At 45.9% G+C, this 19,724-nt stretch overlaps 1 protein-coding gene across 1 annotated transcript in view; it reads left to right on the top strand.

The window, feature by feature from the left end:
- The first annotated feature begins 1,394 nt into the window (after window positions 1–1,394).
- TOLLIP (toll interacting protein) overlaps window positions 1,395–19,724 on the top strand; it is a 65,276-nt gene continuing 46,946 nt past the window's right edge. The window contains exon 1 of the mRNA XM_018561348.1: window positions 1,395–1,519. Within this exon, the coding sequence (XP_018416850.1) occupies window positions 1,445–1,519 (75 nt within the window). The 5' untranslated portion in view covers window positions 1,395–1,444. The remainder of the gene's footprint in view (window positions 1,520–19,724) is intronic.

The following is a 19,724-nucleotide window of genomic DNA, read 5'->3' as shown; positions in this document are numbered from 1 at the left end:
TGAACTCTGGGCAACATTTTTCTTACCTAAAAAAAAAGTTATACTCACCCGATCCTCTGAGCTGGCTGCTATTCCGGTCCCTGAAGTCTGTCTCCTCCTCCGCTGCAGCGATGTTATGTCCCTTGTATTTATACAGGTCTGTACAACAGATCAAAAAGGGGGACACAGGAGGAGAAAAATGGGACAGGGGAACTTGCTTTCTTAATAAGCCTTGAACCACTGTACTAAAAACAAGTGCTAAATTAAATACTTTGCTGTCATTGTTTCCACAAGTGACCGGGATCGTGTGTCGGGATTTTTGACAATCTCCTGCAGTGTCTGTGTCCAGTGAGCCATCCTACATGACCCAGGACACTTGGTGACAATGCATAAGGCTGGCCATACACGTTAAGATTTATCTCGCTCAGTTCCACAAGGAGAGAATTCAGTAAATTCCCCCATCCACACTAAATGGCGTAGCTGGATAAATATCCCCTCCTAGCTATTGGGTTCTGACATCTGCTGCTCCTGTGAGAGTACCAGAACAGAGACTGCCTATGGGGCTACTGGCCCCCCACACTGAAAATAGTCTTAACTGTGTTATTTACATATGAATAAGCCATGACTCATTCTCCCCAAAAAATGTCCACAAGTCGCTAGAGTGTTCGGGTTTTACTTGATGAAAAGGTGGCAACCCTACCTGCATCTGGTTTTCAGGTTAGTTTGTTGAGCTGAGTGGTGCTGACAGGGTCAATAACCAATTCAGCAGGAATGCCCTATGTATGGCTACCTATAGTCCTGGCTTGACCCAATAGGAGAGGAAGCAGCAGAGGAGCTGGGGGTAAGTAAACAATGATAACCAATGAAGGGGCCATATAATATTACTGTCCCTGACCATGCATTAAATTATGTCTTACTGACCACCAAATCAGAGGGGCATTTAATATTACTGGCACTGAACAACGGTGATGGGTTATATGCACTGACACCAGTATAGGGAGTTATTACTGTGTCCACTACTACCAATTCCTGAGAAAATTTTTGCTGCCACTGACACCAATAATGAGGCCTCTATCTTCAATGGGCCCCCTAGGCAGGGACGTTTCTGGGGTCATAACAGACCAAGGGCACCTCTGTGCACACAGATTACAATATGATTAAAACCCCACTGCATTGTTGTCAGTGGCACGGAGCACTGTCACTGCCCTGCACACAGGGGCCCGCAGCCCGGTCATTGCCCTGCACAGAGAGGGGGTCACTCTACGTCACTACGTGTGGAGACCCCTTTGTAATTCAATGAACAGCATTGTGCGTGAAGCGCCTCTAGGGGTCACCAGAGAGCACCGAGGATGTTGCTTGTTCGTGTTGATAAAGTTATTGCTGTAGATGGTTGGCTCTGGTCTGCGCCTGCGCAGTGCTCCCCGGGTCAGCTGACTAAGTGTCAGTCAGACGGTGCAGGAAGTGTATGAGTGGAGAGCGGAGTGCAGGCAGGAGCCGCCCGACAACCATGGCGACCAGTGTCAGCACCCAGCGGGGACCGGTGAGCCGGGGGTGATAATTGGGAGAGGGAATGTCAGTGTGCCAGGGGATGAGCTGGGCACCCTGTGTGACAGTGTCACCGGTCACATCATATCTGTTTACCAGCAGCTGTGTCCTAGGTGCCCAGCCATCTCATCATAATGCAAGCCCATGGGATGTGTATATGACTGATGGTGACTACATGTCAGTGTGTTCATTCCCTTACTGTGCCTTTATCTGATATGTGACAACGGGGATGACTTTTCCAATTCATTGAAGGTGTTTCTGCAGAATTCGGTTTATTATAAAGCAGGACTCCAGGCAAAAATAAAAGGATAAAAATGAAAAGCCCATTATAAGGTACAAAACCAGCTTTACTGTAATGTTCAGCCTCAGTCCCCTGCAGTGCTTTATTCTGCCACTAGATGTCCTTGCAGCATTGTTCAACCTACATCCTCAGAGCCCAGGTGGTCATGGCCCCGCCCCCAGCCTGTGACAGGAGAAGCAGCACAGTGATACGCTCATCTCTCTGTCACTCTGCTCTCTCCTCTTACTAGCAGGCTTCTGGTCAGTACACAGCCCTAACCCCATAGTTCTAATAGTTCTACTTTAAGCTTTGTAAATGAAAGAGAGAAGCTGATTGGGCAACTGCTCCAGAGTTTGTCTGCTCCAGTTTTGATACATTCCCCTCAATGTGTCTTTTTCTTCTCCCAGAGGAGAATGAGAAGCAGTTGAGGGTTCTAAAACTTCTGATCACTGTGATTGGCTTTCATAGTGATCACATGATCAGGAGCCGCTCCAACCAGCTGCCAGTTGTTAGTCCAAGACCAGGAGCTGTAGCTGACAGTTCTGTCTCTGTGCTATGGACTTTCCGTTAAAGAAAACCTGCTGCTTATATGTGGGGTGGGCACTACAACTGCGTACCCAAGCGGTTGTGGCACAGTCCCATTGATTGCAATTGTCGGATTTGGCAAGTGACAATACCTGCTAAATGCCACATTCTGTTTAAAATGCATTCAAGTACCTTAACGTCTAACAACATGTATACAATGTGTGTATCACTCGGCTGTAGATCCTCAAATCATCTCTGAATTAGTGCTGACACTGTCCTTCCTTAGGGGGGGGGGTGTATGGAAGGCGTGCAACCGTTTCTACTGTACGGTCACACGTCTTTTCTCTTACTAGCATGTTTGAAAACCATCGCACACTGCCCGCTCAGCATTGCAGTCAACGGAAGCCCTCCCCTCAGCGGGACAGGATGCGATGATCGCAAGTACGATCTGCCTGTCCAAGATGGGATAGATCGTACAAGCCTTTCATTAGCTTACGACCATCGCAAGACCAAAGTCTTACGATGGTTGTAAAGTGTATGGCCAGCTTTACAAGAGCAAGCTTGGAGCAGTGACTACATAACAACACACACAGGGACCATGGGGAACAAAAGTAGTCACCCTCCAGAAGGACAATGTCAGCACCAATTCAGAGATGATTTGAGGATCTACAGCCGAGTGATATACAAATAAGGTCCAGTATTGTTAATAGTTAAGGCACTTGAATGGATTTTTAACTCCTGAGTTTAGTGTCACTTTAAGAATTTTTATGAAATGTGAGATTTGATTTGGTTCTATTCACCACAGTGTGCTGCAGCAAAAAAAGTATTGCATGATATGGCCTACCTCACTTTACCCTTCTGTGCACCATAGGCCCATAAACCAAGATCGAGTTGGTTTAGAAAACCGATCCCGTATACTGAAAATGTGTTTTATATTATAATATCGAATATTTTCTGTCTGCTGAGAAAAGGAGATGACAGAGAACGGAGTCAGCAGATTTTTAATTTGTCATCACAGTTATAGACACATGACTCATGAAAGCTAATTTAGCCAAGCCTTCTGTTGTGTAATATCAGCCTGACACCCAGGATTGCTCAATGGTGGACACCATCCGGAGGATCTCCTCTTATGTTTGCAGTAGGATAGACATGTGCATGTAATGGGAACACAGTGCAGATAAGGGATCTGGAATGATTTACTATTGAATGTATCGGTGGCAAAGAGATGACTGGTACTCTGACGTGTGAAAGGAATACTTTTTGATCTATAAGAACCCCACGTTTCTTCACCATTCCCGATCTCTTTACCAGGATGCATAGAGACCCACATGTTGGAGTGTAGGGTGTAACGCTGGGGAGCTCACAGAGCACTCGCACAGGGCTTTTCCATGAACCAAAAGTCTTTATTGTTGCTCTTCAGGCAACTCATAGGTGCAAAACACAAATGAAGGCTTAACTACAGCATATAACACAAAGTAAAGTTCACTTATCTTCAGTAAAAAGGGTATATTGTCTCACCGACTCAAGGTTGTCCCATTACTCACAGTGTCCCAGTCTCAGGACTTTAATGTTTTCTTCAACAAAACGCCTCAGTGGTACTTCATATGCTTTAGCAACTTCCAGCAGCTTTCCACACACCTTGTGTGCCTGGCTCTCAGCCTGTCTAATCCTCCAGCCTCCCTGACTATTCCATGTGTGGCTCCACCACACCACCTGGCTTGGCCCTTGTGTGCCTCCATCACACACCACCTGGCTTGGCCCTTGTGTGCCTCCATCACACACCACCTGGCTTGGCCCTCGTGTGCCTCCAGCACACCCCACCACTCCTCTGTGCTCTGGTCTGGATTCCTAATGAGGCTGGTTTCAGCCACCTGATCAGCCCACACTGGTTATTGGCAACACTTGGCCCCAGGACTGGAGATTTCATCCTACCCAGAGTTCCAAGAGATCTCCAGATCCCAGCTACAATTAGGAAAACTCGGAAGAATCTGAAAAGCCAGCTTCTTCCTTCTAAAACCGTTTACATTCTGGACCCTCACAGCCCCTCTGTGCTAAAGTTGCCAAACCACACCGTGGCATTGCCTTGCAATGCAGCAAGGGTGATATCTTCACTTTGGGTGTTGTAAGTGGATGCCAGCTGTCCGTTTTTTCTTTTCTTTTTTTTCTATTAAATTTTTTTTACAACCTAGCAGCATTTCAGGCGGATGTCCAGCAATAAAATATAGTTTCTTTGTCAAAACGTTCAAGGCTATTTTCAAAGATAACATTCAATAGATATGTCACAGTAGTTTACTTCTGCGTTTTTGCATACTTCTAGTTGGTTGAGATCGATATTTCCTGAGGTCTTCCACATTGTGTCTTGTTTTCTGATTTTGTCTCTATTGGTTTTAGGGCAGGGCTGGACAAATCCCAGGAGCCAGCTAGCCAATGCTCCTTAAACTTTCCGGCTGGTGCTCAAACTTTTGAGATTTTTTTTTCTTTTCTAGTTGTTATCAATATAGCTGGCTCCTTGGTTTGGCATACTGGCTGCTAAATTGAATATTATTTGTCCAGCCCTGTTTTAGGGTAGAGATGGTTACTACAGTACGGTGTGTTGTGTATGGTTGGCTCTTAGGAAATGATTGTAGGTTGGGGTTATGCATGGTTCTGCAGAAGGGCTGGACAATTCCCTGAAGTTGCGTAGCCAATGCTCCTCAAAAATTACAGCAGGTGCCTAATTTTTGAGGTCTACTGTAATTGTCAATGAAGCTGGTTCCTAAAAAAAAAATCTTGCCAACTCCCAAGATTGCACAGACTGACCCTAAGGAAATGAGTGTAGGTTGGGATTTTGCATGGTTCTATAGCACTGCTGGACAAATCCCAGGAGCCATGTAGTCAGTGGCGTTTCAAAATCACAGATGGCACATAACTTTTGAGATTTATTTTAGTTGTAATAGAGCTGGATCCTAAAGAAGAAAACATCCTGCTGGGTTCTGGATTGGACAGACTGGCTGCTGAATTCCATGTTAATTTGTCCACCCCTGGCGTACGTGTTCTGATTTGTGGTCGGTACTATAGTGTGACGGTTAAGTAAGAAGTGCAAGGGAGGGGGAGATTGGGAGAAGAGAAAGATAGAGAGAATGATAAAGGTAATAATATAACAAAAAGGGGGACAGAATGGGAGGGGGAGATAGAGAAAGCAATAGGAGCAGGGGAACTAGTAAAAGTCTAGTGAATGGGTTTTGGTGAGAGCTCCCTCCCGTGGCGCCTGTCTTTTCCTCTGGCACTTGTTCAGCTTGAAGCTTTTGGCAGTAAACTGCAGTAGAAGGTTTGACATTCTATTATGGCAAAAACGTTTGCTGTTTCTTATATATATTTCTGGTAGTTTCTTTAGTGTGCTGTATTAATACTCGATCACGGGACAGTTGGACATGTTGGCAGGTATTATCCATCTGACCCCTGAGTGCATGTGGCTCCAGAACCAGGCTGGCAGGTTTATAGGAATGGCGAGGGCATAGGAAGAGAAGGGTAGATAATGTAAGACAACATGTCAGATCCACCACGGATCGCTTTTCAGAGGGGCGGTAAAGCCAGACGCTCATCTGAACGAGGCTTTAAAGTTCCCATGCTTATGAAGCTACGGTATTGCAGTGTGGGGGGAATACATTGCAGGATTAGAGCGATGAGGTCTCATACACATGGGCTTCAGCTTGTATAGGAACCGTGTGTACAGCAGGATTTTACAAAGCTTTTGTAGAGCTTTCAGATGGCTTCAAGCAGCTTTGTTGAAGTCTGTAAAGCATCATTCAGCTCTAGTTTGGGAAGGTGAAATGCACATTTTAATATGAGTGACTGCTGCTAACAGTCTTAGTCGGCTTCAGCACAACTTGAAGTTTAAAAGGCGCTAAAGCCTGCTTAGAGAAACTGTCATCACTCCCATTAAAGCAATCCTGCCGCCAACTTCAAAATTTGCAGGTAAAAGCGCAGAAAATTAAGTCATGTAAAAAATTACTTGCAGCATTTATCTTTTCAGTTAACAATTTTTATTGACTTGCAAAGTGCCACTGAACTAACAAATCTGACTACTTCAGAAAAGTACTTTCTCGAGCACAGCACCCTTCCTCCTTGCTCTTTATAGCCCGCTCGTCTTCTGGGAATGTCTAATTACTGTCTGTGCTGGACCGGCTCCTCACCCTCCCTCCCTCCCCCTTGACTCCCTAAATTACCTTTTGATGTACCTACTGGGGAAGGAGTGAAAGAGAATATAAAGGAGCAGGGGTCCCTAATTTGCGGAGTGAGTTGCGGTTCTGTCCTGACGGCGATTGCCGACCTACTTGGTTATAGCTGGCTGACAGTGGATGCATCATCCTCCGACGGGCAGCGCAGGGCCACCTCTGCTTGAGTACTAGGGTGCTGGGATCGCTGTGATTAACCGGTTAATCAAACTTAATAATCGGCTAACTAATCGATTTTGAAAATAATCGTTAGCTGCAGCTCTACTGGGGTCCTTGCAAACAGTGACATCTAGCAGGGCCAGCTTTTCAGCGCCAAGTGATCTGGGCAGCTCTACAGCCACCCAGATCACTTATACCAGCCTGCGATCGTGTCGCTCCCCACTTCCTCCACCATGGTTTTCGGGGTCCCCCACTCCTGGGCGCCCAGGACCATGGCAGAGGGTGTCAGGATGCAAAGCAGGAGCAGACCAAGGAACGTCCATTCTCCAGTCTGCTCTTTGATGAATGAAGCAGGAAGCGCTGTGCTCACAGCACTCCCTGCTTCAAAGATGTCGAAAGCCGGCTGAAGTGACGGTTACACAGGCGATCAAGCACAATTTAGTGCTTGATCGCCTGTATTGGAGGGCAGGAGAGACATCAGGGGTCTAAAAGACTTAAAAAAAAGTAAAAAAACAATTTAAAAAGTAAAAAAAAAAGTAAAACCAACCCTGTCGCCCCTGCCATCCGATTCGAATGAACACGTGCACGTAGGGAATGCATGTGTATGTAAACGGGGTGTGCTGGGAGTTCTAACAAAAAAATAAACAGTGCGATGCACCGGGATTGGCACATCAGCACTGTGCCTGGGAACGCACACCAGCAGCAGTGTGTTGTAGTGCAGCTGCTGGTGTAAATGCAGCCTAAATGGTGGACCGCCGTACGGACATGGACTGAGTGACTGTTTTGTTTGGACCGTGATTTGGCCCTCTGCTTGATGAAAAGTTTACACCGCAGACCTTCTTGAATTTGAATTCACTCCCCCTGCTATAGAATGTCAATTGAGTGACAAGTCAGAGTCTTCTGGGGCTGCTGACATCACATCCAAGATGGAGGCACCCAGCAACAGTCTCATGGCTTTGGGATGTCTACAAAGATAGGGTTTCACAGGTAAATAGCATGCATAACAACATACGTTAAATGCACATCTAGTTACAGGGGAACATTGTTGTTGCAATGAATGGTTTGGCAACAGGGCCCTTTTTAGGATCGATGTTTAAAGCCTCTCTCCAGGGAAGACACAAAACTTATGTGTAGGGTATCGGGAAAGCAGTTTTACTTACGTAATCCCCCTCCCCCAGCAATCGGAGCTCACCTTGTCTCCCCTACGCCCTGCTTTTGTGGCCCATTTCATCAAGCCTTGCCATTGATTTCTTTGGTAGATGCATTTTTTGATGCATAATACAAAAAACGTTGAGGAATGAAATGGCCCTTTTTTAACATCCGGGGAAACAATGGTTGAACCCAGTCAGAACAAATTCATGTAGTTCTAAGGGCTACTTCACACCATCCTGATTATGGCCGAAACGCAATGTATCGCATCGCACCCGGCTCAATTTGTTGTGGAGTGGAAGGGGACAGTGCGGTTAAGTGAATGGCACCGCAGCCACGACCTCTGGCCGCACAGTAACGCAAGGTACATCAATGCCTGCGATCCGTTCAGAAAAAATGCTGCAAGCACAATTTTTTCTGACCGGACTGCAGGCATTGATGTACTTTGCGTTCCCATGCGTCTGATCGCATTGCAGCCAGAGGGCGTGGCTGCAGTGCTATTCACTTCACTGCACCGCCATGCCCTCTTCCGCCCCACAACAAATTAAGCCGACCGCAATCAAATCCAGTGTGTTCCAGCCACACTCAGGAATGCACTGAGGATGGTGTGAACTAGCCCTTAACCTGATTTTAGTTAGCAACGTCTCTATAAATAGGCCACTTAGCGTTGCTGTAGCTAACAATAGAAGAACATGTTCAATTACATACAGCGTATGATGTTCCAATAACAATAATGTTACAATAAGGCGTACAGGTTACTGCAAATGTTCCTGGAATACAACAATAGGCTCAACTCCCAAAACTAACATACTAGGATAAGGATCTTTATTTACAAAAGTGACAGATATTGAGTGTATTGGGATTTATAAATGAGTCACATGGCTTACATAAAGATCCTTATCCTTGTGAGAGGCCTCGTTCAGACAGGCGGTAAGGGGGCAGTAAAAACGGGCTGTTAATCTCCGTGTTTTCTTTTGCTCCCTGGCCACCCACTAAAATGTACAATAGCACCTCTGAGTTTTATATACATGCCTTGGCAAATTTAAAAGAGCATGTCACGGTTGGCAGGCAGTGCTGCTTGCCAAAAGGGACAATTGCTATTAATGAGACCCTGTAACATTGGTGTGGGTACATGGTTGTTGTATTAAAATAGAAAAAAAATGGTATTCAAGAGGCAGCTTTATTGCCTTCTGAACGGCGGGGAGCCTCAGCTCTACCTCCCTCTGAAAAAAGTTCCTTTTCACATGGGCAGTACAGCCAGACACCTGCCTGAATGAGGCCTTAAAGGAGAACTATGGAGGTGAGTGCTTTTCACTCATCCTCATAGTTCTATCCAACCTGTGACAATAAGACTGTCACAGGTCGGCTCAGTAGATCGGGAAGTGAGCGAACACATACCGGCGTTCGCTCACTTCTGGATCCTGTCACGGCAGAGAGCCATGACAGGGGAGGGACTGGATTCCCCCTCCCCGCTCCGATCCTCCAGCACTGACTGGCGGAACGGACGAGGGAGGGGCGGGTACAGCTGGCTCTGCCTCTAGATAGGCAGAGCCAGCTGTCACTCACGCAACTGGGGGGATCCAGACATTATTTGTCGTGATCCGCTTCAGCTGCGGCGTCTCCGTATACCATGAGCTGTAGCTCGCAGTATACTAAGCTTAGGGTAATGGGAGGACGCTAGTTTGTGTCCTCCCGTTACCCTTAGGAGAACTATGGGGAAAAGCCCTAACCCCATAGTTCTCCTTTTAACCACTTGTCGTGAGCCTGTTGTAAAAAAACGGACGGCCGTCACTGCTGCACTGGTGGGTTGCCGTCACCAGACGGCATTTTTTTTCTGCTCGCGCGCGCCCCCGGGCAGGAAAGACCCGACCAATGCAAACACCCGTTATCCCCGGGAAAGAAAGACCCGACCAATGCAAACACCCGTTACCGGGTGTTTCACATATAGACGATCGGCGGCTCCATAGCCCGGCGTTCGTCTATATGTGCTCGTTCTTTCACCCCTCCCCCCCTGCGGCAGCGGCCTACAATAGAAGAACATGTTCAATTACATACAGCGTATGATGTTCCAATAACAATAATGTTACAATAAGGCGTACAGGTTACTGCAAATGTTCCTGGAATACAACAATAGGCTCAACTCCCAAAACTAACATACTAGGATAAGGATCTTTATTTACAAAAGTGACAGATATTGAGTGTATTGGGATTTATAAATGAGTCACATGGCTTACATAAAGATCCTTATCCTTGTGAGAGGCCTCGTTCAGACAGGCGGTAAGGGGGCAGTAAAAACGGGCTGTTAATCTCCGTGTTTTCTTTTGCTCCCTGGCCACCCACTAAAATGTACAATAGCACCTCTGAGTTTTATATACATGCCTTGGCAAATTTAAAAGAGCATGTCACGGTTGGCAGGCAGTGCTGCTTGCCAAAAGGGACAATTGCTATTAATGAGACCCTGTAACATTGGTGTGGGTACATGGTTGTTGTATTAAAATAGAAAAAAAATGGTATTCAAGAGGCAGCTTTATTGCCTTCTGAACGGCGGGGAGCCTCAGCTCTACCTCCCTCTGAAAAAAGTTCCTTTTCACATGGGCAGTACAGCCAGACACCTGCCTGAATGAGGCCTTAAAGGAGAACTATGGAGGTGAGTGCTTTTCACTCATCCTCATAGTTCTATCCAACCTGTGACAATAAGACTGTCACAGGTCGGCTCAGTAGATCGGGAAGTGAGCGAACACATACCGGCGTTCGCTCACTTCTGGATCCTGTCACGGCAGAGAGCCATGACAGGGGAGGGACTGGATTCCCCCTCCTGGATTCCCCCCACTCCGCTCCGATCCGCCAGCGCTACCTGGCGGAACGAACGGGGAGGGGGCGGGTACAGCTGGCTCTGCCTCTAGATAGGCAGAGCCAGCTGTCACTCACGCAACTGGGGGGATCCAGACATTATTTGTCGTGATCCGCTTCAGCTGCGGCGTCTCCGTATACCATGAGCTGTAGCTCGCAGTATACTAAGCTTAGGGTAATGGGAGGACGCTAGTTTGTGTCCTCCCGTTACCCTTAGGAGAACTATGGGGAAAAGCCCTAACCCCATAGTTCTCCTTTTAACCACTTGTCGTGAGCCTGTTGTAAAAAAACGGACGGCCGTCACTGCTGCACTGGTGGGTTGCCGTCACCAGACGGCATTTTTTTTCTGCTCGCGCGCGCCCCCGGGAAAGAAAGACCCGACCAATGCAAACACCCGTTTCTTCTTTTGGGGTCCACAGGTGACAGGGGTCCTAGGGACCCGTAATGTGTCTATAAAGAGGACCTGTCAGTGTGCCTTTGCTATTATATAGGGGGTTGTTATCCCCCTATATAATAGCAATAACAATAAGTGCAAAAAAAAAAATATAAATAAAAAAAAAGAAAAGTAACACATAAAAAAATAAAATAAAATAAAAGCCACATATAAAAAAAGGGGAAAAAACCCCCCCAAAATGTTTAACTCCCCCACCCCCACGTTTACGCGCCTATAAACGTAAATACGCGTCCGGTGCCCCAGCGCGCAAAAATTACAATTGCGCTACACATGTTACATATCGCCGCGAACGTCGCAGTGAGAGCAATCATTTTAGGGCCATCAATCACTGATAACACTAAACTGATGAGCGGTAACAGCTTTTAAAGCGTCGCCTATGGCCAATTTTGGTTATTATCGTTTTTTTAGGTTTTTCGCGCGCACACAATTTTAAGGCTTGACATGTTTGGTGTCTTTTTACCCGACGTGACCCCGTCTTTTATATTTTACCAAAAAATTGGGTAATAATAAATGTTTTATCATTTAATATAGGGGAAACTTTTTTTAAAAAATTTCGGTAGTTTTTCCTTTAATATAGTAGAAAATAAAAACCTCTATCTGTCCCTAAAAAATGGTATAAAATTAATTTCAGTACAGCGCTGCATGACGGAATAAATGTCAGTCAAAGTACCGCAGCGCTGAATACTGAAAAATGGCCTGGATGGGAAGGGGGTTTAACACCGCGGATGTCAACTGGTTAAAGAAAAAGAACGCCAGGATTTGTTAAGATTACCCTTACAGTGGGGCTACCCCGGCCCTGCAAGGGTTAAGTGCTCATTTTGTAGTAGTGTTTCTCAACCTTTTTTCAGTCACAACACCCTTTAAAAGTCTAAAATGTTAAAAAAATATGCGGTCCCTACAAAATCCATACCAGACCCTTATCTGAGATGGGGATCTGGTGTGGATTTTAAAGGGAAACCCCATGCGCACACACACAGAAAAAGTAGGGATCACCCCTCCATAGTAGGAGCTGCGGCAGGCAGACCAGGCCCGTATGGAGGCGAACTTCTGTCTTTCTCTGATAGGATTCCGCACTGCCTGCTTTGGCATCATTTGTTTACATGGTGCTGGCGGGGTGCCCACCTACACCATGGAGAGGTTCCCCGGAGGTAGCCCAAAGGCACACCAGCCATGGCACCCTGGTTGAAAAAGTCTGATGTCCAGTATAACACTTTTATTTTAAAAATACACATTTTGTGTATATCTAAAGCCATAACATTTTTGGGTAGGCTAGGATTAGAACTCCTGTCGGGATTTTGTTGTCAGTGTACCCACTGGCGAGCTATGCCCTAGTTACTGAAAGTGGAGGAAATCAAAAATTCTGTTGTTACCAGATCAGAGATTGAGGGGAAATCTTCCAATGGGCACCCTTGTTGCAGGGACACTGAGACAGGAAGTGAAAGGAAATCCCAATGGGACAAAAAAAAAAAATCCAACTAAGATTCCAACCCTCCACCATTCTATTCAGTGCTAAAAAAGATAGTTTTGGCTTTAGATATACGTTAATATATAATGCCAGCCTTACCTATGACACAGGGTCCCGAGCATTTTGTCTCTTCTAGAAGGAGCCCAGTGGAAGCTGTTTTTCGTTAAACTTTGTCTATAATTGAATCTCTGTAGCCCTCTCTGAAGAGAGCAGGAGGCAGCGCAATACTGCTGGCTAGGGCAGCAACAACTGATTGACTTAATCGATGATGATCGATGGGAAGAATCGCTGACAAGGATTCTTCTTATCGATTGAATGATTCTGCTTCTCCACCGGCCGCTGGGAGCCGGTGTTTCTTTGGCTCTCTGTCCCCTCAGTTCACCAGCGGGGATCGGAGGGGACACAGACCCTTGCAGTAACTTCTCCTTCAGGTTCCTCCCTTGCTGATTGACAGCAGTCAGTGGACGGGTGCAATATCAAGCCTGCTATTGGCTATTGCAATTTGAAATCATCAATAGCAGGCTGGTTATTGCAAACACCCACTGCCTGCTGTCATTTCCTGGTTAAAGTGGAAATGTGATGCCAGGGGTCTAATAAACCCCCAATGTCACCTTAAAGAGAATCTGTCATCTCCAATGTGCTATTACATAGGAGGCTTATGAGCACCCCTCCCATGTGATAGCAATGAAGTTAAAGGAGAACTATGGGGTTAGGGCTTTTCCCCATAGTTCTCCTTAGGGTAACGGGAGGACACAAACTAGCGTCCTCCCGTCACCCGAAGCTCAGTATACCGTGAGCTGCAGCTCGCGGTATACTGAGCCGCCGCAGCTGAAGCGGATCCCGACAATTATGTCTGGATCCGCCCAGCTGCGTGAGTGACAGCTGGCTCTGCCTATTCAGAGGCAGACCCAGCTGTACCCGCCCCCTCCCCCGTCCGTTCCGCCAGTCAGCGCTGGAGGATCGGAGCGGGGAGGGGAATCCAGTCCCTCCCCTCTCACGGCAGAGGGCCGTGACAGGATCGAGAGGTGAGCCAACGCTGATATGTGTTCGCTCACCTCCCGATCTACTGAGCCGACCTGTGACAGTCTCATTGTCACAGGTCGGCTAGAACTATGAGGTGAGTGAAAAGCACTCACCTCATAGTTCTCCTTTTAAGAAAAAAAAGTACGGTAACAAAATATATATTTTACTTTATATATAATTGTATTTTTTTTTGGTCCAACTTTAGTGTGTTATTTTAAATAACATTTTGATTATTTTATTCGTTTTTCAATCCCAATTCAATCCAAATTATTTTAAAGATGGTATTTAACTTTTTTTAAACCAATTAATTGAAAAAATATTTGGCTAACTAATTGATTATGAAAATGATTAATTTGAGCCTAACTGCTGGCTATGTGTTGTCACCCTTCAGAGTATACATGGCGGGGTGGGTGAATTACAAGAGTAGTTAAAAAGTGATGCAAGAATTTACATGTATGTATTTTAACAAAAAACTCGACCGTTCAGTTTGAGTTCCTCCTTACTTACATAACTTTCTGATGATCTTGTGCAGGCAGCGATGACATGGAAAATTTACAAGCTGAAAATAGTCTATAAAACTGGTCAAAGGGCAATAGGTGCTGCAATCCACCACAGTTCAATCATTCCTGTACAGTGTTGTATTAGCTTCACAATTTAGCTTTTTTTTTTTATTAGGAGCCATGTATTCAAGGTGCCCAGAAAGGTTGCAGCTTGGTCCCAGGTTTGGAGCATTTCCTTTTGCCGTCGATGGAAACACATTTACTGGTTCCCAGCCACTACATTAACATGCCAGTCATGGATAGAAAAAAGCAAACCGCCACATTCAGCAGGGTCCATTCACACCAAAATGTGCTTTTGTGTTTTGATGCACATTGAGTTGGGCAAACTAAGCAAGTTTAACTAACACAAAAAGGTGCTGTCTGCATTTTATCACAGTGCAACACACAGGACTCATGTGCATTGTGTTGCTTTGCAGCTCACATACATTTTGGAGGTGCGTCGGCACGCCATTTACACCAAGGCCTCATTCACACTGCTTAGAGCCGGCCCGTATCGGGCCGCTCCCGGGAAGGACAGGTGCTGCGTGTGATTGTACACAGCAGCCTGCTCTTCTCTATGGGAGTATGCAGCCATACGCTCACCCGAACTGCACATCCGTGCGGGTGTCCGTACTCGTACGCAGACAGGATGGATCCCAGGAGCGGCCCCATGTGGCCGCGCATGCCTGCCGGATCTGTACAGGCCGGCTCTAAGCAGTGTGAATGGGGCCTTAATGGCTCCATTCTGCCCTTCCCGGGAGCAGCCCCATATGGCCGCGCATGCCTGCCAGATCTGTACGGCCCGGCTCTAAGCAGTGTGAATGGGGCCTTAAAGGCTCCTCAGCACATTAATGCATGTAAAATGCAGAACTGCATGTTGCAATAATGTGTGCATTCCTATGGAAATTCAGTGGCAACATGATGCTAGGACCTTGTCCTATTTGTTTTTGGAACCCAGTTTTGTGGATCTTAGTTTAGAGGTAGGTGGATACCCTGTTGAAGCTTGTTTAGGAAAGAATGTGTTTACATGCACTAAATATTGCTTAAGCTGAACTTCAGTCAGCCATAAAATGTCTCCAGTCCCCCCCCCCCACACAGCTCTGCACAGAAAGGGGTTAACTGCTCATTTAATAGCGAAATACTTAACTCATTCCTCACTCCCACAAGCTTCCTTCACACTGTATGACTGTTTCTTTTCACTGTTCATGTGGTCACGCCCTCTCCAGCGTCATCTTTTTGCAATGCTAGATCATCCTTCCTACATTATACTTGAGGATGACTAGGGCCTGTCCATTTATTGAGATCAAAGAAGAGCATTGTCTAAGGGTGACTAGGGTCCATTCACATACTGAGGACGGATAAAAGCATTGTCTGCCCGGGGAGCAAGGAATAGAATCGTAGAATAAATCGGTAATTGTTAATGCCGAGCTCTGGAAAAAGAATATAATTTACACACCTGACTGGTGGAAATAATCATTAAAAGGCTGCACGTTATGTGTGGAGGGGCTCTAGAAAGTATAAAAATCTTACCATCTGACCCTACCTTTCCTTGTGTTTTTCTCCAAGAATACAAGGCATTTGTATGATTGGAGGAGGAGAGAGGATGTTACATCTTCCCCTCCTCTCATTCTCCAATCACAGAACACCTTAAGTGCTTCGCTGCATGAGTCTCATCCCTCAGCCCCCAAACTGCTTGGAAGTCGATAGTTATAGCGCAGCCTTCCACACATAACATACAGCTTGTTAATTATAATTTACACGAAAGTGCATAGTGTAAATTATAATTCTCCCCCCCAGAGTTTGGCTTTAAATATTATATATGAATATATTTTTATATGCAGCCAGCAGGTGGTGCCCTAGACTGCTTATTTTATTTTTATTTTTTGCCCTGGCTCTATGTGCTCCTTTTTATTAAAAATAAAATTCCTGTTTACAGAGTTCAACGGCTCATGCTGAAATGTATATACTCATACTTGAATAAATCAGAGCAATGTCTCTCTCCCCCCACCCCCTCTTGTCTCCCTTTAGTCAGCTTCTTCAAATCATTCAGAGACCGCTTTTGCTATAGGAACCCATTGTGTACTGGGTATCCTTTTGCCGTGAGTGCACCCTATATCAAACGTTTATTTATAAACCAAATTTTTTTTATTAGTAAAACAACAAAAAGAAATAAGCCATTATTTTTAAAAATAAAATGTTAATTGACCCCAAACAATTATAGTTTCTCTTTAAAGGAGAACTATGGGGTCAGTGTTTTTCCCCATAGTTCTCCTAATGGTCACGGGAGGACACAAATTAGCGCCCTCTCGTGACCCAAAGATCAGTATACCGCGAGTATACTGAGACCGCCGCAGCCAGGACGGATCCCGACATTACTGTCGAGATCCACCCAGCTGCGTGATTGACAGCTAGCTCTGCCTACCTAGAGGCAGAGCCAGAGCCAGCTGTACCCGCCCCCGTCCGTTCCGCCAGTCAGGGAATCCCTGCAGGGAGCCGTGAGTGACAGTCACGGCTCTCTGCAGGGACAGGATCGAGAAGTGAACGAGCGGCGGTATGTGTTCGCTCACTTCCCGATCTATTGAGCCGACGTGTGACAGTTTAATTGTCGCACGTCGGCTCGAACTATGAGGCTGAGTGATTTTCACTCACCTCATAGTTCTCCTTTTAAGGGCACCAGGAGGCATAAAGAGAACAGTGGGTTGTGAAAATGATGTATGTTTGTAGATGCTTTTGGTTCTTGAGTGGCTAATGCCAAACTTTAATCTCATTTTGTGCTCTACATTCAATCTTCTGATAAGCACACAACACAGTAGCTGTTTGCAGTGGAAATTCAATGGATGGAGCCAGGTCTGCCTCTAGTTCAAACCCTGTAATAAAATGAATTGAGTTCTAGCGTGGTACATGTTTTTTTTTCTTAGAATAAAACGCTTTTGTTCTCCATATTAATTTTAGTTTTTTTTGGTCTGATCTGTACAGAGCAGACTGGGATTTGTCTGGAGTTCTAAAATTGCTGCATGGTTAGAATGTTCTGCTGTTAGTTGCAGAAGTCTGATTCAAATGTAATGGGTCATTTGGTAAAAGGATTTCAAATCCCCATTCATAGGAAGAGCATTTGTTGTGGAGGAGGGCTTTGATTGACAGGCCTGCTTTTAAAATACATTTCTTGCTTGGATCCTAATAACAGGGCATTGAAAGACTTTTGTAAGCTGTTCCCGTTATGCATAAAATTACAATTCCACTTGCCATACCTAAATGGTGGAGCCCTTTATCTCTTTATTGACAGGACTGCTAATTCAGATTTCTACAAATACCAATCCTCTGTGGTCTGCTATAGAAGCATAGCACCCCCTAGCATTAGACAGCAGGTATAGCTTTTGTTTACAGTGCCCTTAACTAGAGCTGCAGCTAACGATTATTTTTAAAATCGATTAGTTAGCCGATTGAGTTCGATTAATCGGATAAACAATAAAATAAAATACATGTTAAAAAATGGCTCCAGTGATGGACTACTAGTTTGTATTTAGATTCCACTCAATCACAGGAGCAAGCTTGGAGCGGTGGAAGTAAAAAAGTGTGGTGTGCAATATAGTGAAATGAAAAGTGTAAAATTATACAGCAATGATGAAGAATGGCATCGACTATAGAGGACTACAAAAGCCAGCAATAGTACATTATACAGCACAATGCGGAATACCACCAGCTATAGAGGGATACAACAAATCCCAGCAATAGTACATTATAGCTGGCGGTATTCTGCATTGCGCTGTATAATGTACTATTGCTGGGATTTGTTGTACTCCTCTATAGCTGGTAGTATTCCGCATTGCGCTGTATAATGTACTATTCCTTGATTTGTAGTCTTCTATACAGCGCAATGCAGAATACCACAAGCTATATAGGAATACAACAAATCCCAGCAATACATTATACATACAGTGCATAATGTATTGCTGGGATTTGTATTCCTCTATAGCTGATGGTACATTGCTCTGTATAGTATAGAGTACAGCAGAATGTACCATCAGCTATAGAGGAATACAAATCCCAGCAATACATTATAGAGCACCATGTTTGGGGAAAGTGCAGGCTTACCTGAGCAGTCTTCCAGCAACTTGTTTCTGAGATCGGTCCTGTCTATCAGCGGCTGTCATCCCCTCACACCTGCTCCTCCTTACTTCTTCTCCCCGCATCCCTGTGCTGATCGTGGATGTGGGCAGGCGGTGAGCGTGAGGCGAGGAGGAGGTGCGGCGTGTGGATGCGGCCGGGCGGGTCTGGCAGCAGCGAGCGTGAGGTGGGGAGGAGGTGTGGCGCGCAGCGTGTGTGGAGCCGTGAACAGGGCCAACCAATCGGAAGCTGATTAATCGATGGATGAAAAAGTTGACAACTTTTTCAATAATCGATTATGTCCGTTAGTTGTTGCAGCCCTACCCTTAACATTCTCCATCAGCTTTCATTCTACTCACATTCAACACTTAATGTTTAAAGCAATGATTCTCGACCTGTGTAACCTCAAGATCCACATTTGCCCTTGGTCATTAAGTCGCGACCCAGGTCGCACTGCAATGGAACGCACGGCTTTAGGGTACCGCGCTTTCCGGTGCGGATGTACGAACTGTGGGTGGGAGGTGCGTTTGGGCATGAATGGCAACGTAACACAACCCCCACACCAGAATGCAAGGTAGGTGAGATTACAGGGTACAGTGCGTTAACAATATATGATTAACGCACTGTAACAGTGTGTCTGGGCCCTAAAAACACTGACATACATACACAACCACAGACAGAATCTCACACACTCAGACATTCTCACGCACACACACCAAAAACATTTCCCCCCCCCCCTTTTTTAAGATACACCCAGTCTCCCTACCTTACGAGAACTGGAGTGGATCCTCAGCCTGGGGTCCAGTGTGGGCTGTGTGATGGAGCTCCATCTGTATGTGCATTGCTTGTATAGCTCCCTTGCGTGCCCTATAGAGGTGCCAGCAGCCAGAATGTGACGTCACTCCGGGTCCAGAAACCTCTTACAGGGCATGTGAGAGGAGCTGTAAGCAATGCACATATGGATGGAGCTCCCTCGCGGCCATACCCCCAGCCCACCCCACCTCAAGCTGACACTAGGTGCCGGGCAGCATATTTTCCTCTTTTTCACCTATAAAAGAGGAAAGCATGCGGTGACCCACTGAACATGGGGACGCGACCCACGTTTGGGTCAGGACCCACCAGTTGAGAACCAAGGGTTTAAAGGATAAATGCATTTTAAAATGTATCCCTTTTTGCCCCCCACCCCTAACCTAAACAAACCCCCTCCCTACCTGCAGATCTGTACTTACTAAGACCCGATGGGTACTGTTCCGCTCTCGTTTACATCCAATGTCGCAGTGCTCCCTCTGCTGACCGCACTGGCACAATACAGCCTCATTGACTACTATGGGGCTGTCTTCCAGCTGAGAGGGAGACTTGCAGCACTGCATGTCAACAAACAGGGCAACAGTGGCCCTCGTATGTTTCTAAGTGTTTAAACTGTGAAGGGTGAGGATAG

This window comes from Nanorana parkeri, unplaced genomic scaffold (assembly GCF_000935625.1).
Source record: "Nanorana parkeri isolate BGI_ZX_2015 unplaced genomic scaffold, ASM93562v1 scaffold518, whole genome shotgun sequence".
In the NCBI taxonomy this organism is placed as follows: Eukaryota; Metazoa; Chordata; class Amphibia; order Anura; family Dicroglossidae; genus Nanorana; species Nanorana parkeri.
Note: the sequence above shows the minus strand (reverse complement) of the source record. Positions and strands in the feature narration are given on the sequence as shown.